Source organism: Spinacia oleracea, chromosome 5 (genome assembly GCF_020520425.1).
Source record: "Spinacia oleracea cultivar Varoflay chromosome 5, BTI_SOV_V1, whole genome shotgun sequence".
Taxonomy (NCBI): domain Eukaryota; kingdom Viridiplantae; phylum Streptophyta; class Magnoliopsida; order Caryophyllales; family Amaranthaceae; genus Spinacia; species Spinacia oleracea.
The window spans coordinates 85,137,814-85,158,243 of NC_079491.1; the positions used below are offsets into that span (position 1 = coordinate 85,137,814).

At 36.3% G+C, this 20,430-nt stretch overlaps 1 protein-coding gene and 1 long non-coding RNA gene across 6 annotated transcripts; one reads left to right on the forward strand and one right to left on the reverse strand.

The window, feature by feature from the left end:
* Positions 1-772: 772 nt before the first annotated feature.
* Positions 773-6,581, reverse strand: LOC110800020 (pentatricopeptide repeat-containing protein At4g16470). Of its 2 annotated transcripts, XM_056828426.1 has the most exons (6): positions 5,409-5,971; positions 3,714-4,681; positions 3,542-3,599; positions 2,247-2,391; positions 1,912-2,033; positions 773-1,639 (listed from the first exon to the last, which is right to left on the reverse strand). In XM_056828426.1, exons 1-6 carry the CDS (start codon positions 5,741-5,743, stop codon positions 1,384-1,386), a joined length of 1,884 nt encoding a protein of 627 aa, XP_056684404.1. In that variant the 5' UTR covers positions 5,744-5,971; the 3' UTR covers positions 773-1,383. The 2 variants fall into 2 exon arrangements, 1 of the variants encoding a protein (XP_056684404.1); XR_008920933.1 differs by having other exon boundaries at positions 1,620-1,639; positions 1,912-2,029; positions 3,285-4,681; positions 5,409-6,581.
* A 437-nt stretch (positions 6,582-7,018) lies between these two features.
* On the forward strand, positions 7,019-11,290 carry LOC130462091 (uncharacterized). Of its 4 annotated transcripts, none has more exons than XR_008922227.1 (4): positions 7,019-7,205; positions 7,301-7,433; positions 9,635-9,743; positions 11,041-11,290. It is a non-coding gene; the product is annotated as an uncharacterized lncRNA (long non-coding RNA). The 4 variants fall into 4 exon arrangements; XR_008922226.1 differs by having other exon boundaries at positions 7,312-7,433; XR_008922225.1 differs by having other exon boundaries at positions 7,019-7,197.
* Positions 11,291-20,430: the final 9,140 nt, after the last annotated feature.

The window sequence follows — 20,430 nt, forward strand, 5'->3', positions numbered from 1 at the left end:
TGCTCGGCCTGCTTTGCTCGCTGCTTTGGCGCGCGGGCTTGCTGGGCGATGGGCCTGGCGTTGGGCCTTGCGTCTCGCAAGCTCGTTCGTCGATCATTCGCACGACGCGCTTCCGATTTGTTTTCCGATTCGAACAAATATTTTATATTTCCGATTCCGAAATTTATTTCCGATTCGAACAAATATTTAATATTTCCGATTTCGGAATTGATTTTCGATTCCGACAATATTTTCGATTCCGGTAATATTTCCGTTTCCGGCAATATTTCCGATTCCGGTAATATTTCGATTTCCGATAATATTTTCCGGTACGTACCATGTTTCCGTTTCCGACATCATCTACGACTTGGGTAATATTTATATTTCCGTCATGATCCATATTTCCGTTTCCGGCAATATCATCATTTCTAGAGCGTTCTATATTTTGGCTTTTGACAATTTCAGCTCCCACTGGAACCGATATCCGTCGTTTCCAAATGTTCATATTTAGAGTATTTAATTCACTTAAATATTTGATCCGTTCACGTACTATTTGTGTGACCCTACAGGTTGTCATAAGTAAGCTGTTGATTAATATTATTAATTTCATTTGAACTGAAGCGGCATCTAATTAGGCATACAGCTACTTGATCTCATTGAATTATTAACTTGTTTAATTAATTAATACTGAACCGCTACTGAACCGCATTTATTAGACTTAGCATTGAATGCATACTTTGACCAAGGGCATTAATTCCTTCATTACCCTAGTGAGAATACAAAAGAAAATGAGTTGGAAATGAGAAAATTTGGGAATATGAAAAGTCTCACATGGAAAAACAAACTACATTCATTGTTTATATTTGGGAACTTGAGGGAAACATTTGTTTAAGAAAGCATGAGAGTGGCATGGGTGGATACCCAACACACTCACACGCGAACCAGGCCGTGGGCCTTGGTACTTAGCTAATGCAGTTCGACGGCGTGGGGTGGGTTATTCTTTTTGGTAGAAAGCTATTTTATTATTTCTAACGGTCATTACTAGCCATTTTATGTCTGTTACAATTTTCCTATAAATAGTTTTCCTCCGTTTTTCCATGAACATACATTTACTGAAACAGTTCTCAGCATTCTCTCTCAAATTCTAAAACACTTTTTTGTTCCTCTAGGCAAGTATTCTGGTCTCCAACTGAGGGTTGTGAGGGCACCCTGGAGGGCAACCGCAAATGTTCTACTACATCCGAGGTAGTGTGGAATTGTCTTTTAGAGCAATGGTTCGTGCATACGTATTATCCAGCTAAATTGCTCTAATTTTATAGCTAACAAAATCTGCATTTCTCCATCTAATAACTCTAAGATCTAGATGTGAAAACCTTTCCAGAGATGCAAAATAATATCACAAACCTAAGAAGCTCGCTGTCCACACTCAACTTTTTGTTGCAGGACCGTTCTTGCTGTTTCAATGACTACCTGCCCACTAACATAGTGCTGCCTGCACACAGGCATGTAGACTTCAGCTCCACCAATCAGTTCAGTCTGTCTTTCATCAGTTTTCCTCAACGTGAAACAGGCAGGTTTGCCGCACAACTCACATCGAGCAGTTAGCTTCGTCACTGAGTCTGCTACTGGAATTATACTAAGCACGGAACCAAAGCTCCTCCTGTGACAAAACTTGACATTAGCCCGCTAGAAAGTTGTCAAGATAATGTGGACTTTTTTCAAATACACCAAGTACAATGTGTACAAAATTATTTCTAGAGAGTAGATCTAAAGCAGTAAATTTTTAATCTTAAAGCACCCAACATTATGGGGCACATGACAAAGAAAAGGCAACAGGGCTGTAGACTGTAGAGTTACAGGAAAAACCTCACACAGAACATTAAGTTATACAGCCTATAGCTGCTCAACGAGGATATGAATAGTACTTTGTACCTCAAGTAATCACCATCTAGACCAGCAACTATAATGGTTTTGCCATCATGGTCGGCAGCCCTTTCACAGAAGTCGTATAGATCCTCGAAAAATTGAGCTTCATCAATACCAATCACATCTAGCTGCAGATACTCACTCATTAGGTGCTGTGTTATCTACAAGGAAACTAAATTGTATGGCTAGCATATGCAGCAGAAATGTACCATACTACCATCACAATAAATCACCGGCCGTGAAACAAAAATCAGAAAGATTTTGCAGAAAATTTGGCTGTTTATGTGGAGATTTCCCATAATAAACCCAAATACACAAAGTAGCTTTTTCTATTGCGATACCTCGTCATAAGCGATTGAGCCAAATTTTTGTCTGAATGATGACAAGTCATGCAATGCCAAGCATGGAAGTTTATCTCCATCATGAGTGACAATGGAGTTCAGTTCATATCTTGTGTCTTTGCTTGATTTGATCACAGCCACTTTTCTGTTTCACAGATAACACAGAAAAGGAGCAGTTTAGTGTTCTGATCATGATGCATATTTATCCTGAATGTCAAAGCATAACAAAGGCAAGGCAAGAAAGTTCTGAACAGAACAAATTGTCTCAAACTCAATGAAATTTGATTCACATATTGATCCTTTTTCTCCCTCTATGTGGAAGCAACAGAGAACATATATGAAAATGAATGAAATACCGATTACAAAATATAAAGCTTTAATGCTCTAAAAAAGTTTTGACTTTACTACCCTTCATCTTTTTCCTTTTTTATGGAGGGAAGGCGGGGGACGAAGAATGGTAGAGGGGGTTCCAAAGTCTCATTCTCCTAACACTCTTCACCGAGATAATAGTTGAGCTTAGTTTCCTATAAACCATGCTTAAGACTATAGAGATATAAAAGAGTTGTTTGCCTTGCATCAAAATGATTTGTTCTAGACTTCTAGAGCATAATACATACTCGGAAGTCAAATCATCAATCACTTAAACAGCCACATGTATACATAGTAAACATTACAGAGTACTAATATTCTAATAATTATATCTATCATGCAACGAAGAATTGAACGAATAAAAGAAGTATGGTAATCGTTACATACTTCAAGGAAAAACAAAGACAATGAAAAAATTCAATGCACATCCCTGTCTTTCAATTGACAGGAATTATGTTACTAAACCGTAAATATGTATGGATGTGGAAGTGTGGAACGAAGGGTTGCACTTGGCTACTTCGAGTTATTTCTCTATGTTTTATCTTGATTTGGAGTGTCCAACACCCGAAGTAGCATATCATATCCAGACAATCTATAGTTGGGTACTGGTTAGATGGCTGAAATGAAAAATATGAGCAAGACAAGAGAGAGAGAAGCTAAATATCTTACCTGTCTTAAATTGTTCACATACATTCTGCAAATCAACCTTTTATGGTTATCACCGATTATGGGACTTGAACATCATGATAGTTGTAACTTGTATTAATGACTACTCAGAAACTAAATCAGGAATATAACCACTGTCCACTATTGCACAAGTCAAAACTTTAAGCATTTCATATGTATCTTTAGCATCTTTGTGCGTGTCGTCACCCTTAAAAAAGAAATGGACTTCATTCTGGAGCTCAATCCTACTATATCCAGGATCTTTTTTCACCCCAGAGTCCCTCATCAGACCCCAAACCTCAGCCACACTTTCCCACATTGCATGGGAGGCAAAAGTATGGGACAAAACAACATATTTTCCAGCATTTTTTGGCTCCAAGTCAAAGTACTTCTTTGCTGATAATTCCAGCAACTTAACATTACCATGAAGTCGACAAGCTCCAAGCAAAGAACCCCAGACCACAGAATTGTCCTTACATGGTGAGCTATTAATAAAGTTATAAGCCTCATCTAACCTCCCAGCACGTCCTAAAAGATCGACTATGGCTGCAAAGTGTTTCCTATGAGGTTGGATGCCATAGTCATTCTTCATTAATGAGAAATACTTCCAACCTTCATCAACAAGACCTCTATGGCTACAAGCAGAAAGAACAGCAAGGAAGGTGACGTAATTGGGTCTCAGACCTTCTTTTATCATTTCGTCAAAGAGTTCCAAAACCTCATCAGTCCTTCCATTGTGTCCATATCCAGATATGAGGGCAGTCCAAGTGATTACATTCTTATCGGGAGATTTAATGAACACCTGATGTCCATCTGTTAAACAGCTGCATTTGAAATACATATCCATGAGAGCACTATTAACGATAACATTTTTCCCAATTCCACATTTAACCAGTATACCATGGGCCTGCCTTCCCTGCTCCAGCAACGCCAAAGAGGCACATGCTCTGAACACAGATGCAAAGGTGAATTGATCTGGAGTCACACCAATATGTCTCATCTTGTGATACAGACTCAATCCTACATCTTCCATGCTTCTCTGCACATACCCTGCAATCATTGCATTCCACGAAATTAAGCTCTTCTCTAGCAACTCATTAAAGAGTATGCAGGCAGTCCCCAACTTCCCTGCCTTACAGTACAAAATCAACAGTTTGGTTTTCAGGTATTCATTCAGAGTAAAACCAACAACCACCATATGAGCATGAATACTTTTACCCCACTCATGTGCTCCTCCATGTATACAATCTTGCAGTAAGAGAGCATAAGTATGCCAGTCCACAGCTACTTCAGTACGGCAGAGTAACCTAATTGCTTCCCTCAGTCTTCCAGAGTAGCAAAGATCCTTCAATGCTTTATCCAACAGTAGCGACGAGCTCTTGATTTTTGCAGCCTGAAAACTGGGACATACTGACAGTGACAACAATATCCAGCAGCCAAAAGTACAATATATGTGTCCCCTGGACGTCTAAGGATGAAGGTAACCAAGCTAAAACATCACTGCTGCATTCTGAGTAGGCTGTCCCGAGATGCACATGTCACTATTTCTCTTATCGCCCAACCCAAAAGGAATTACATTTTTTTTCTTCTAAAAATGGTACTTTTATACAATCCTAATTCAAAACCCTATCCACCCATTACAAGCTCAGTATGCTTCTAAAAATTCAAAGTTCTCAAAAAATTCCTAGGAATTTCAGCTCAAAAGCCAATAAAGTACTAAGAGGGTGTGAAAATGATATAACTACTAGAAAGTCCAACAATCCTTAATTATGAGAAGTCGAAATAACAAGACAATCATTTTGAGACGGCGAGAGTGGTTATAAACTTATAATCATACGATCAAACAACCATGGATCACATAAACCTTACTCCGAAGAGCATAACCTTAGCATACAAATAAACAAGTAACAATCATTCAAATGTACAAAGCAACAAATTTTTTATCAAACAAATTAATTAAGAGGGAAATTAGGGCAACCAATTAACCCCTAATTCACATTTGAAGATTTTAACATTAAACTGATCAAAGAATAAACAATAATAGTAATAGCAATTAAAAACCATCATATAATTAAAGCTAAATATACATAAACGAAGATGAAAGAAGGTAATTAGGAGAAGAATAACCTTCCATTACTGCTCTCGGATTGGATGCGGCGAAGGAGAGAGGAGGTTTTCCCGGCGAACATGGGACCCACAATAACATGAATTTCACCGCATGAAGAAGACGGCGGCTGTGGCGAAGGATACTGCTGCATATGCTGAGAAGAAGAAGAAGCGTAACAACGAAGGGTGCGCAACCTGGGGTAAGAGGGTTGAAGGGGGGAGAGAAATTTAGGGGGGTTTTGAAGAAGTGAAGGCCGAAAATAGAGAAGGAAGGAAGGTGATTTGTGGGGTGGAGGGAGGAGAGAGAAAGTTTTGGGGGAAATTAGGGATTTCATTTTTGCTATATTATACAACATTCCCAAATTTTTCTTGGGGAGGGGAAGGAGGAGGAGAGAGAAAGTAAGCTTAGAGCTTAGCCATAGCTATGGAGTTTGAAGGTGAGGAGAGAGAGAGAGGGGTGAGAAGCTTTGGATAGGGAAAAGAGGAGGATGAAGAAAAAAAGGGTGTGAGGGTTTTTGAGTTTATTTTTGGGGGAAAGGGTTTTAGTTTGGAGGGAAAAAGGAGACAGAACAACTGACTAATCAATTGAGAGGATTAATGTTCGTTAGGGAAATCTTTTTATGTATTTATGAATAATTTGTTCTTTGATTAATGTATTAAATGGAACCCAAAATTCTTATATGAGACTGTCTTCATCATCAACTGATAGTGAGATCAGTTTACATTTGTAAATTTAGGTATGTTACTTCTATAGTTTAGACATGTTACTTTTTTTTTATAATTTTAGAGGAGGTGCTTTTTTTTAGTTTAGGTATGTTACTTCTATAGTTTATACATGTTACTTTTTTTATACGGAGTAGTTTTAGGGGAGATACCTTCTTAGTTTAGGTATGTTACTTCTATAGTTTAGACATTTTACTTTTTTTTTATAATTTTAATGGAGGTACTTTTTTTTAATTTAGGTATGTTACTTCTATAGTTTATACATGTTACTTTTTTTTATACGGAGTAGTTTTAGGGGAGATACCTTCTTAGTTTAGGTATGTTACTTCTATAGTTTAGACATGTTACTTTTTTTTATATAATTTTAGAGGAACTACTTTTTTTAGTTTAGGTATGTTACTTCTATAGTTTATACATGTTACTTTTTTTTATACGGAGTAGTTTTAGGTGAGATACCTTCTTAGTTTAGGGGAGGTACCTTTTTAGTTTAGGTATGTTACTTCTATAGTTTAGACATGTTACTTTTTTTATACGCATTAGTTTTAGGCACTACAAGAAAAAAGGGTTATAGCAACGCCCTTTTATGCAACAGTTTTACTGGCGTTGCTATATCATAGCTATTGCAACAGTTAAATAATTATCAATTTGAGTAGACTTTCACTTTGAAAAAGTGTTGCTATAAAAAAATTATGGCAACAATTGTATATTATCACTATTTTATTGCAACAGTTTTTACTTTTTTTTTTATATTTAGATGAAATATTGCAACGGTTTTTGTCAAGTATCTAAAATAAGTTAAAAATTAAAAAATAATTAATAAAATTATTGGATTAGGTTATTGAATTTTTCCATAGATCGCAGTTTTTTTAGGATTCCCTCCTTTCCCACTTTTCACTATTTTAGTTATCCCCAAACCCTCTTCGTTCTTCTTATCTTCCATCCACATCGTGGCTCTTGATCCTTTCATAATCATTTCTTCAAGCAAGGCAAAATGGAGATTGGCGTTTCTGAATTTGCAATTGGGTCACTGAATTGGAGATAACGACAAAATCGCGAATTACATTTCCGATTTGGCGAGAAGAACAAGGTTAGACGGTATATATCTCTTCAAATTCGGTCTTCATTTTCACAATTTTGTTGTTCAAGTTATCAAGTGATTATAATTGATTTTATTTTTGTGTGGTTTTGAGACCTAAATTAGGGTTCTATAAGGGAATTAGGCTAATTAGGGAATTGGAGGTTTCTGAATTGGCGATTGGGACTCTGAGTTGGAGATACAGACAAATTAGCAAATTGCGTTTCTGAATCAACGAGAAGAACAAGGTTAGTTGGTATGGATCTTTTCGAATTTGGTCTTAAAATTCACGATTTAGCTGTTTAAGTTATTAAGTGATTATAATTGAATATTTTTTTGTGTGGTTTTTAGAGCTAAATTAGGGTTCTATTAGGGAATTAGGTTAATTGGGGAATTTATTTGATTTTTGTTCATGTATTTTTTTGATTCAATGGTTTATTTTGGATGAAATCTGTAATTATTTGTGGAGGGAGTCGGAGTAGATTGTTCATCATGATTTGTAGATAATTAAGATTGATCAATACAATTAATTTAGATTCAAGTTTGTTTCAAAGGGTGTATAAAGATACAAAGTCAATTAGTCATTACATTCATTTTTGTTGTTGAGTTCCCATGTTTAGCGTTTCTTCAGCTTGTACTTTTTCCCAATCAGTGTGTCTCTAAATAGTTTATAACAGGGGTTTGCAAATTGTCTTGGAACTTCCCATATTAATCCCCTAGCTCCCTGTACTTTCTCCTTGTAAATTTCCGATATTAGCCTGTGCTTTGCGTTTTAAGCACATCACAGTTATTGGGGCAGGCTGAATCTGCCTCTGGTTTGAACGGAGTATTGCAGAAGTTTAACTACTCTTTGAGTCTACATAGAAAATGAAAAACAAGAAAAATTACTTGAAAATAATGTTAAACAAACGATTGTCTGATCTAGGCAGAAATAATAGTGTACCTGTAATTGGTTTGTGATTTAGTGGTCACAGACTCACATACTCAATGCGTTGCTTAGTAAATATTCAGTTGTTTTGCTGCAGTTCTGTTTATTTCTTTTGTTGTCTTGATCAGTTGGTTGTTTGGTGATGATGTTGAGTTGCAATTTGCTGTACTCTAGTCTATACTACTGCTATAGTGATTTTGGTGTTTTTGACGATTGGAGTTGGTTGCTTTTTTGTTTAGTTGGTACTGTTGAGCTGCAGGTAACCTTATTGCCTTTTGTACCTCCTGATCTCACTATCAAATACCATGCCAACAACATGTACAAACCCATAGATACATAAGGTGCACGAGCCTAGCTTGATTTTGATAATTTAGAGGAGATGGGGACTGGCCTAGGCTATGTAACTTAGAGTCTTCCATCCACTGGTGTAAATGTATTAAGACATAAAATTTATGCATTTCAACCTAATATTTTCTGTTGTTGGTTGATCCACTGGTGGATGCTAGTTTGAACTTTCCATGCCTTAAGCAAGTAAACCAAAGGACACATTCTTGACAGGATATGTATTGACTTAAATCCAAAAAAGGCATGAAATGAGTACAACAAACTAATAGCCAACTAATAGTAGACACATTCTGATCATTGTCCCTCCTCAATTGGTCAAGGTGGTTCAATCCCATTAATGTTAACCTGGCTTCTATTATACAAAAAGATGTTTCACTCGAGTGTTTTTCTAGAGGCTAGCCTAGTTTTCTCTCGTGACAATTTGAGAAAATAATTTTGGTCACCATTGTATTTTCTTGTATTGTACTCGCATGTTGACAGGTTCTACCATGCCAACCATGGCCCATGTATTCGTTGTTTCACCATGACACCCTTCTGTAATGAAGCTGAAACGGCTTTGCCAATGGTGTACAGAAGGAACCTCTTGTTACTTGGGTTCATAAAAATATTCACGTTGGACTCCTATTACTACTTGTGTCCTTTGTCGAGCTTTTCTGTTCTTCTTTTTTCCAGTAGTTGCTGCTTTTTTACTTCGTTAATGTTTCGACTTGGGGATCTTTGGCATGCTTTGTTACTATATAGTTGTCCCTTCGAGCAGAAGTGCAGACCCCATAATATTTCTCCCCCCTCCCCTTTTTAAAGCAAATTCTCACAAGGAATAGAAGCCAAGCAAGAGCTCTATGTAACCATTTGCCCTTAAACTTAAAAAGTTTCATGTGGGTGATCTTTTGGAGACATTTGTGGAAGTCTTAGACTAATTAGGGTAAGGCTATGCACTATTGTATGTCTCCAGTCCTCTAGACCCTGCATCAACAAGACTTATATCGAGTGGCGAACTGGCGATGGTTGTTTCAGGCTTTCAGCAACATTTTCTTATAGCTTTTGATAACTTCAGTTGATTTGTCATGATCCTAAACACTGATTTGTACTGTAGCAATATATTGCAGGCAATATGTAATTCATGCTATTAATTCTGCAAATTATTTCATGGTTACTGATGGCAAGACACGAATGCAGGGTATATTGACAAATGAAACGAAGTGCCTGAGGCGTGAGACCGTCACAGTTAGAGACGAGACATTGTTCGATTTAAGTCTTGATATAGAACAGAACAGCTCCATCCAAGGTAATCTACGCTTTTGGCATCAGTACTCCGATTCTTGTAGATACCCCATCTTTTAAATTTCTTAAAAGAACTTCTAAGCACCTGTAGACCCCAAAAAACACAAACTTTAATTGATCATATTCAATATCAGGAAATTTTGGTCACATTCCATATCAAGCAACTTTAGTCACATTCAATGTCAAGTTATGTTTTGGAATACACATTCACCAATAGGTACACACAAAGTACATAAAATAAAAGAATACACAATTCAACTGTACTGATATCGTGCTTTTGTAGCCGTTACTTCTGCAACAACTGCACTTTAATCATTGATAGCAACAACAACAGAACATCGGTATGTGCCTTGAATAAGGGTTTCAACCAAGTTACATGTTGTAGCGAGGAAGAAATAATACTGGTAACACAAAAGGAGTTGCTTAATAGAAAAAAGTGTTAGTTGTATGATGTACTCATATGAATTTCAACAAAAAGTGTGCAAACTAGTTTATTTTTAACAAGTCTTTATTCGTGATTATGTGATCCTTTTGAACTCTCTCATCACAAGTGAGTCATCAAGTTTCCTATGCTATGAATCTATTACTATTTCTGACCTTTTGCGTTTCCTTGTAGTGACAAATATCAGTAATTGCTATATTGTTGTTTCATTTCTTTTATTTTTATTAATTTTGTTTTACCCTTATCATTAGCTATGTGTTTTCTCTATCTAATACTATTTTATGAATTAAAGGCCTTTGTTCTTTTCATTCTTTAAAAATTATTAGGCAATATAAGTTGGTTAAGTTTTGGTTAGGGATTTTAAGTTAATTTTACAACCAATATAAGTTCGGATAAAGTTTAATAAGTTCAGATCCGTACTAAAAAGGCTATGTTTGGTTGAACTTTATTTAACTGAACTTAACTTATTTGAACTTTTTTTTTTGTACCTTATTTTTATTTGTCGATTTGTACAAATTTCTTGTGTTGGATTGAAATTATTTGTCATATGGATTTGGAACAGGTTTTAATTAGTTCTATTTTTGTGGATAGTTCAATTACAAATGGAACTCTGCCGGATTTTCCACTTTCACTATCAATTTATGTTTAGACTTTTGTAATACATAAGGGACTACAGTGGGAGTATTGATAAATTTACATGAATCATTGGGTATTGAAAAAAGTTGCCATTTACCTATTATTCTTAAAGTTTAGCTTTAGTCATTCATTTTCATGCTTCTTTTTTCTTTCGTATTTGGATTTTATTCATTGATTATAAGTTTCTCATGAAAATGTTACACTTGATTTGTTTGATGTGCAGGATGGTGCATGTATTCAAGAGTTACAAGCTACTTTAAATATGTGAAGATTTATAGGGTTTTTGGCACAAAAATATTACATAGTAGATAGGTTTAAAAAAATAGAGTAATCGGACCGTGATTGCAAGATTTTATTTTATTTTAGTGGATTTAGTTTTAGTACTTATGTTTTCTTTTTACTATTCAGACAATTGTAAAAGATATTATGCTTATGAATTTAAGGTATTTGAAATGTGTACATTTTTGAACTTATTTGTTATGAAATTTCTTATTATACGTAGTTCTTATTTATTACATGAATATGGATAACTAAAATCCATTTGCGAACGTAGCTTTGGACCAATTGAAAGTGTTTCCATAAGCTCAAATAAAAGCGTTATCATAAACTCAAATGAAAATGTTGCCATAATTAATAAATAAAAAACAAAAGGTTGTCATACACTCAATAGAAAGTGTTGCTATAAATACAATTCGATGTGTTACCATAAGTATAAGAAAGTGTTGCCTTAATTTTAAACTTCTACCAAAACCAAACTAATAAGTGTTGCCTTAAGTTAGCGAAAACTGTTGCCTTAAATGCGTAAATGTTGGCTTAAGTTGTTGAATAATTGTTGCCATATGTTAAAAGTGTTGCCTATAAAAAGTGTTGCCTTAGTTATTTATGGCAACGGTTTATCACAAGTCTTGCCTAAATCCGAGAAACTGTTGCCATAGACTTATAGCAACGCCCCCTATTGGTAACGGTTTTTAAACCGTTGCTATAGGCCTATTACAACGGTTAATTGGTCTATGGTAACGGTTTATTGCCGTTGCTATAATCCTGTTTTGTAGTAGTGAGGGGAGGTACCTTTTTAGTTTATGTATTACTTCTATAGTTTAGACATGTTACTTTTTTTATAATTTTTGATGAGGTACTTTTTTAGTTTAGGTATGTTACTTTTTTTTATACGAAATAGTTTTAGGGGAGGTACATTTTTAGTTTAGGGTATGTTACTTCTATAGTTTAGACATGTTACTTTTTTTTATAATAATTTTAAAGGAGGTACTTTTTTAGTTTAGATTTGTTACTTTTTTTTTATAGTTTTAGGGGAGGTACGCTATTGGTTTCGCGCTCGTCACACCATCACACCATCAAGTTGATGGTGTGACTGGTCTCACAGAAGACGCGCTGTAAATGGAAAATGCAAAAGTATAACTCGTTAAATTGTTAATCATTACTCCGTATTGTGTATATGTTTTTGGCAAATTTGTCAAAAATGACCTTTTATGACTCAAATTTTGCGAGAAAAGACCTTATAACTTTTTTTGTGAAATCACACATTAATGTACATTTTTTTGCAAAAGACAACCTAAGGGAAGTTTTCGGCATTGACTGAGCTTTTCCGTCCATTGACTTGCACGTGAGCAGCACGTATGGCTTAAGTTTGGCTAAAGACACTTATTTATCGACTCTTCGATTTTCAAACTTGATTTTTTTTCGATTTTTTTTTCAACTTTAGGTTTTAAAGCTTAGAATTTTGGAGAAAATTGGGTGTAGTTAGCAAAATAAAGCCACACGTGCTTTTCACGTGCAAGTCAATGCCCGGAAAAGCTGTGTGTGTTTTTTTTAAAAAAATTATATAAGGTCCTTTCTCGCAAAATGTAGGTTATAAAAAGTCATTTTTTGCAAATTTTCCTATTCTTTTATTTTTTTTAAGATAAAATTAGTCCATTAATAAAAAGTCATACGACATCTACAATAGAAATCAAAATTAACAAATACAAAACAACGTGGATCAAACGAAATTCTAATCCGGCAAAACCACGATTGTTGTAGATGAGATCTGACAATGATGAATACCTTCTTTCACATCGTTGTTTGATACAGCCTTCAACGAGGGGTCTCTCGATCTGTTATAGCTTTGAGATTGAATAAAATTCGGCTCAATTGGTTGTACACGTAGGACTGACATATGTTGTAAAGCCGCACAAATCTTCATCAATAAATCAATTTTTCCTGCGAAATTAAAATTATAGCCCAAACTCTCACAAAGAGAGAGATAAAACCCAATAAGTGGGTAGAGATAACTCAATAAGTGGGTAAAAAGACTCTCCAATAGGGAGAGAATGAAATTTTTATTCCGAACATGAAATCAAAAACTAGAAAAGTAAGAAAAGAGGGGCTTACCATCAACCCAATGGTTGGTGCCTTGGTGATAGCCCCTACAAAATTAGGGTTTTGAAGGAGGAAGAGAGAAAAAAAAGGAGAGCGGCTCACTACTTCGTAAATTGTGCTTGTTTTGGTAACCCCCCAAATGGATATTGTGTATATTTTCTTAAATCAAAGTAGTTACGAATAATAATTCATTATTTATGTCGCCTAAGAAATAACTAAGCATGCATGTAAAATATTTGGGTTTTCCGTATAATTCCGTTATAAATTTTATTAGAAAATTGATTGATATTATGGTTTGATCCAATGGCGGTGTCAGTAGGGGTTCAGTGGGTTCAACTGAATCCCTATTGGACTTCGTGAATCTGGAGAAGTTAATAAACTAAATATAGTTATATACAATTGCGTACAGATTAAATGATGATGAGCAAAGATGGCGCAGCGGTCTAACCGATCGATTCTTGCAAAGATGCTTTCCATTATTTTTTTAGTTAGCTTTTCAATTTTTTTAGTTTTGTTTATCATTTGTTTCTCTATTTTTTATAGTTATAGTCCTTTTTTTTAACAAAAATATCTCTGTAGTTTAGGGGCTTTATTTTTATTCACTTTTTTTCAAAATTGTGATCAATTAACTAATTTTTTTTTCAAAAAATTCCGAACCCTTAACGGAAAATTCCTGGCACCACCACTGGTTTGACCATTCACGTATGTATAAAGAAGTTGATTATAGTTTCACAATATTGATCGTACGTTGAATTAGTCTATTGGTTTAAGTAATAGTCTTTGCATAACGCGTGAGAAAATTAAAGTTGTGTTGTATGCACTATTAGGGTTAGACGGTGTAGAGGATGGGTTCAAAGAATAAACAAGGAAAAGAGCCAGTATCTCCATAAAGGATAGCTTGGTCAGACCTTATGTAGATTCGACTGAACCTGTTACAGATTCGTCAGACCTTATGTAGGATGTAGGAACATATAGATGTATAAAGCGGAATTTCAGGAAACAATTTCCTAACATCTATCACAGGATCTCATGCATAACAATAGTATAGATCAGATTAAGTCGAAAGAACAATCACCTTTGTAGCGTGTTCTCCCGTTCGTATGCAAGCTTCGAAGATCTTAGAGCCCCACTTGTTGCTCCTCTACTTAGTCCACAAGCACCAATTGAATCCCACGTATGCTAGTACGGAAGAGAACGATCACGATCAATCTCTTGCTTTGTTTGGGAAGAACGGCGTTTCAGAGAAAAAATAATTAGGGTTTTGTGTTTTCCTTTTTGTCAGATATATTGAATGAACGTCGTTTCTAAATCCCTGACATTATAACTATTATAATGTGAGAGTTTTAAGTTAACACAAAACTAAAGCCCAACATTCTTCTCTTAACAGACCGGTTGGCATCGGGCCTTTTGGGCCCATTCCAATTAATGCTTATATGTGTGACCTTATAGGATTAATATATTTTAGTTGTAGGTCCAATCAATATTGTCCTGCTAATCACATTTATTCTCTAGCAAGCAAATATGATTACTAAAATAATTAACTTATTATCCTCATAATTAATTCCTATTTATATTTAGTAATTGCCGGAAATGTCTAAGGACATAATTCCTTCAATCTCCCACTTGTCCGAAGACAAGAACGCAATGCTAAATTCCTTAAGTCTCTTAATGCCAAAATTTGATAACACACTGTTATTCTCAAATTCTAGTTTCTTGATCGCCGAGTTCGAACTGTTCAAATAAAGATTAACATTTTAATCCCATTCCGCATGGCCATGCAATTTTTCAGTTCTCGCTCATCAAGAGGCCCAGACACCATTCCTATCAAATAGGAGGACTTATTCACTCTTGTATGACCATAACTCCCATTCAATTCTTAGCCCACCTGATCACTGCTTTTATAACCTCCTTTTACGGCGCGGCGTTTGACAAAGTCAAGGTTAAACTAATTGTCTCATGGTTATTAAGACATACTCATGTCTAAGGAATCCACTAAATATAGAATTTTGATTCTACTTTTAGAATCTAGTTAGGTCAAGTCTCAATGCATCAAGTATACATCCATATAATCAATTAGACATCCCTATGTCTCCATAGCCCATGGAACTGCACTACCAATTAATTACATGCTAGTCTTCTCATAAATCACTTATGACCAATTTAGTGATTCAGACTAGGGACTTAATAAGTTGTGATTTCAGTTCACTTTATAGGGTTCCATTATCAAAACGTTTTCGATAATCCTATTTGAAAACACAAGTTATTTGGACATTTTATTTAATACTAAACCAAACAATTAAATAAGAATGAACTTTTATTGATAAACATTCAAAGCATAATAAATGTCTTTACAATTGTAAACATAAAGTAAACAAACTAAAGCCATTCTCCAATATGCCTAAGCCCCATAGACCTAGTATAACTCTCATGCTTAGGTTGAGCAAGCGGTTTAGTCAGAGGATCAGCCACGTTATCTTCAGTATGAACCTTGCTTACTTTCACATCCCCTCTTTCAACGATCTCTCGAATAAGATGGAATCTCCTGAGCACATGTTTGGATTTTTGGTGCGATCTGGGTTCCTTGGACTGAGAAATGGCACCATTGTTGTCACAATATAACTTAATGCCATTTTCAATGCTAGGAACTACACCAAGTTCACTAATGAACTTTTTGATCCAAACAGCTTCTTTTGCTGCATCACTTGCTGCAATATACTCAGCCTCTGTTGTAGAATCTGCGATGGTACTCTGCTTAGAACTCTTCCAGCTCACAGCCCCTCCATTTAGACAAAATATGAAACCAGATTGTGATCGGAAATCATCTTTGTCACTTTGGAAGCTTGCATCGTTGTATCCAGTGGCAACCAACTCATTATCTCCACCATAGACTAGAAATTATCCTTAGTCCTTCTTAAGTACTTAAGGATATTCTTTGCTGCCATCCAGTGCGCCTCTCTTGGGTTTGACTGGTATCTGCTGCACATACTCAAAGCATATGCAACATCCGGTCGAGTGCATACCATGGCATACATAATTGACCCTACTGCAGAGGCATAAGGAACATTACTCATGCGCTTGACCTCATCAGGTGTCGAAGGACACTGAGTCTTGCCAAGTGAAATGCCATGTTGCATGGGAATGAAACCTCTTTTGGAGTTTTCCAGCTTGAACCTTGCAAGAACCTTATCAATATAAGTCTCTTGGCTAAGTCCAATCATCCTTTTGGATCTATCTCTATGGATCCTTATTCCCAAGATGTATTCAGCTTCTCCTAAGTCTTTCATGGAAAAACAACTTTTAAGCCATTCCTTGACTGACTCAAGCATGGTCTTGTCGTTTCCTATGAGAAGTATGTCATCCACATACAAGACTAGGAAAGCAATACTACTCCCACTCAACTTCTTGTATATACAAGATTCCTCTTCATTTCTAAGGAAGCCAAAAGATTTGACTGCCTCATCAAATCTGAGGTTCCAACTCCGGGATGCTTGCTTAAGCCCATAAATGGACCTCTTAAGCTTGCAAACTTTTCTTGGACTGTTTGGATCTTCAAAACCTTGTGGTTGTGTCATGTACACATCCTCTTTCAAGAACCCATTCAAGAAAGCGGTTTTGACGTCCATCTGCCAGATCTCATAGTCATGAAAGGCAGCAATCGCAAGAATTATCCTGATGGATTTCAGCATGGCTACTGGTGAGAAGATTTCATCATAGTCAATACCATGAATTTGTCTAAAACCTTTTGCCACTAGTCTTGCCTTAAAGACATCAATGTTTCCATCTTTGTCCTTTTTCAGTTTGAAAATCCATTTGCAACCTATGGGTTTAACCCCATCAGGCAAAGCAACCAAGTCCCATACTTGATTTTCAAACATCAAATCCATTTCGGATCTCATGGCTTCAAGCCATTTCTCGGAGTCTTGACTCGTCAAAGCATTTGTGTAGCTAGTAGGTTCCTCATGTTCTAAAATCTCTATTTCAGAACTTTCAGTCAAAAGGAAATCAATATATCTCTTTGACGGAATGACGGTCCTACTAGACCTACGTTGGGGAACAACAGGAGAAGTTTCCACCTCATTAGGTTGAGGGACTTCGCATGGATTATCTCCAAGTGGGACGGTAGAAGGCGCATGAATGGAATGCACCGCCTCCTGAGCATTTTCATGCTGGGTCGTCTCTGACGAGGTGTGAACCTCATCCATTTGTTGCTCATCTCGAATTTCTTCGAGATATACATTACTCCCACTTGTTTTTCTGGAATAAACTCCTTTTCCAGAAAGACACCATCGCGAGCAACAAACACTTTGTTTTCGCTTTGGTTGTAGAAGTAGTATCCCTTAGTCTGTTTTGGGTAACCCACAAAGAGACACTTATCGGAATTGGGTGAAAGCTTATCAGAAAGTAAACGTTTTACATAAACTTCACAACCCCATGTCCTTAGAAAAGACAATTTTGGAACTTTTCCAGTCCACATCTCATATGGCGTCTTTTCTACTGCTTTGGACGGAGCTCTGTTGAGTGTGAATGCCGCTGTTTCAAGCGCAAATCCCCAAAATGAGGCAGGAAGGTTAGCAAGACTCATCATGGACCGAACCATATCTAATAGAGTTTGGTTCCTTCTTTCGGAAACCCCATTCAATTGTGGTGTCCCTGGTGGAGTCAATTGCGAAAGTATTCCACAATCTTTCAAATGATCACCAAACTCTTGAGATAAATATTCACCACCACGATCGGATCGCAATGCTTTAATTTTCTTTCCAAGTTGGTTTTGTACTTCATTTTGGAATTCCTTGAACTTTTCAACGGATTCCGACTTATGCCGCATGAGGTAAACATATCCAAATCTGCTCACATCATCAGTAAAAGTAATGAAATACCCGTACCCTCCCCTAGCCAAAGTACTCATAGGTCCGCACACATCAGTATGTATGAGGGCTAAAAGATCATTGGCCCTTTCACTTGAGCCCGTGAACGAAGACTTTGTCATTTTCCCCATTAAGCAAAACTCACATACTTCAAATGATTCAAAATCAAATGATTTGAGAATTCCATCCTTATGAAGTTTCTCTATGCGCTTTGAGCTTATGTGGCCTAATCGACAATGCCATAGGTAAGTAGGGTTCAAATCATTTGGTTTGTGTTTCTTGTTTTCTATGTGATAGATATGGTTTTGTAAGTCTAGTACATACAAACCATTTGATAATTTAGCAGAGACATAGAACATACCATTCAAATATGCTGAACAACAATTATTCATAATTTGAAATGAAAAACCTTCCGAATCCAAAATCGGAATAGAAATTATGTTCTTGGTAATAACTGGAACGTAATAACAATTATAAAGTTCTAATATTAAACCAGAAGGCAAGCGTAAACTATAATCTCCTACAGCTAAAGCAGCAACTCTTGCTCCATTGCCTACTCGGAGATCCACTTCGCCTTTGCTCAAGCTCCTACTTCTTTTTAGTCCCTGCACATTACCAATAATGTGAGATCCACAAGCGGTATCAAATACCCAAGAAGCAGTTGTAGCTAAATTAACTTCTATGACATAGATACCTGAAATTGAAGCACCAGTCTTCTTATCCTCCAGATACTTGGGGCAGTTCCTCTTCCAATGACCAATCTTGTGGCAGTGGTAGCACTCATGTTGAGCAGCTACCTTAGCCTTGGGAGTGGCCTTTGGCTTGGTTGAAGAGTTCTCATTGGCAACTACCTTGCCCTTGTTCTTCTTCATGGGAGCCCCTTTCTTCTTGAACTGCTTACCTTTACTAACCATTAGAACATCCTTATGTTTAGGTTTACTTGGTAAGTTTCTCTCAGCCTGAATTAGTGAACCATGCAACTCTTGCAGGGTAGCCTCCCCTCCTTGCATGTAGAAGTTCAACTTAAAGTTATGAAAATCTTCAGGCAAGGATCTGATGACTATGTCAGTTGCCAGGTCCTTAGGATAAGGGAAGCCCAATTTCTCCATGGTCTGAAAATGTCCAATCAAATCGAACACATGCGGACCAACGGGCTTCCCCTCTTCCAACTTGGAATCCAGAAGTTTGCAGTTTGCTTCAAATCTCTCCAATCTAGCATTTTTCTGAAACAAAGTTTTCAGTTGCTGGATTATGCTGTAGGCATCCAGACCATCAAAACGTTTTTGATACTCTGGTTCCATGCAAGCAAGCATCAAGCATGTTACTTGCAGGGAGTTATCCTCTAGAGTTTGTCTAGCTCGCCTTTGAGCTGCAGTAGCATTTTCTGGCAGGGGTTCAGGGAGAGGATTGTCAAGAACACTTTCTTTTCCTTCCGCTCTGAGAACAATTCTCACAGCCATTTGCCATTGTAGGAAGTTGGTAGCATTCAGTTTGTCTTTTTCAATTAGAGGGCGCAAGTTAAAAGTAGAGTTGTTGTTTGCACCAGACATGATAACTACAATAAAAGGTAAAGCAAGATTCAATATAATGTTTATCAAAAGTAGCAATTAAACCAATTCAATTCACTACTACCCTTTATTCAAAATTAGAAGTCCCCATTGAATAAAGAATTAACCAAGATCCCCTCCCACTACAATCAAACGGACTTTGGCCCTGCTACTTTAATTTATAGTATTCGAGGTAAGTAAACATTTTACTAATTATAACTGATTATAACTCTTGGTAGACAGGTTAACAACTCTTTGTATTTTCCTATCTCTTAGCTTCAAAACCCAAAACTTTGTCTTTTGATAGTTTTGTTGAGTTAAACCAAACATTAACATGTAAGTTTCAAAAACCTACCCTACTATCCCCGGAATTATAAGCAACACCCTGCTTTGGCAGAACCTATTACTCATGATCTAAGGCTTTATAGGTGTTGTATGGAAAAGCACATAAACTCAATATTATTTGGGACCTAAGTTTACTATGTTGGTTAATTAAAAGTGAACACATTGCTTTAAATAACTACATATATAAACTCAATAAGCATTTTAAGGCAATATAAAATGCATAAAAATAAATGTGATCCTAGTATGGCCCCTAAAAAATAAGCTCAAATCTTCTTGGGTTCCTGTTCATCTTTCTTGGATCTCCATCCTTGAATTTCGGATTGAACCTTCTTACTCCATCGAGCTCATAATACGAACTTTATAATCTAATTTAAACTTTTAAATTAAATTACAATAATACAGAACGATTCGCAGATCGTATTTCAAAACTTACAAGAATACAAAACGATACGCAGATCGTATTTTCTATCCTATTTTGGG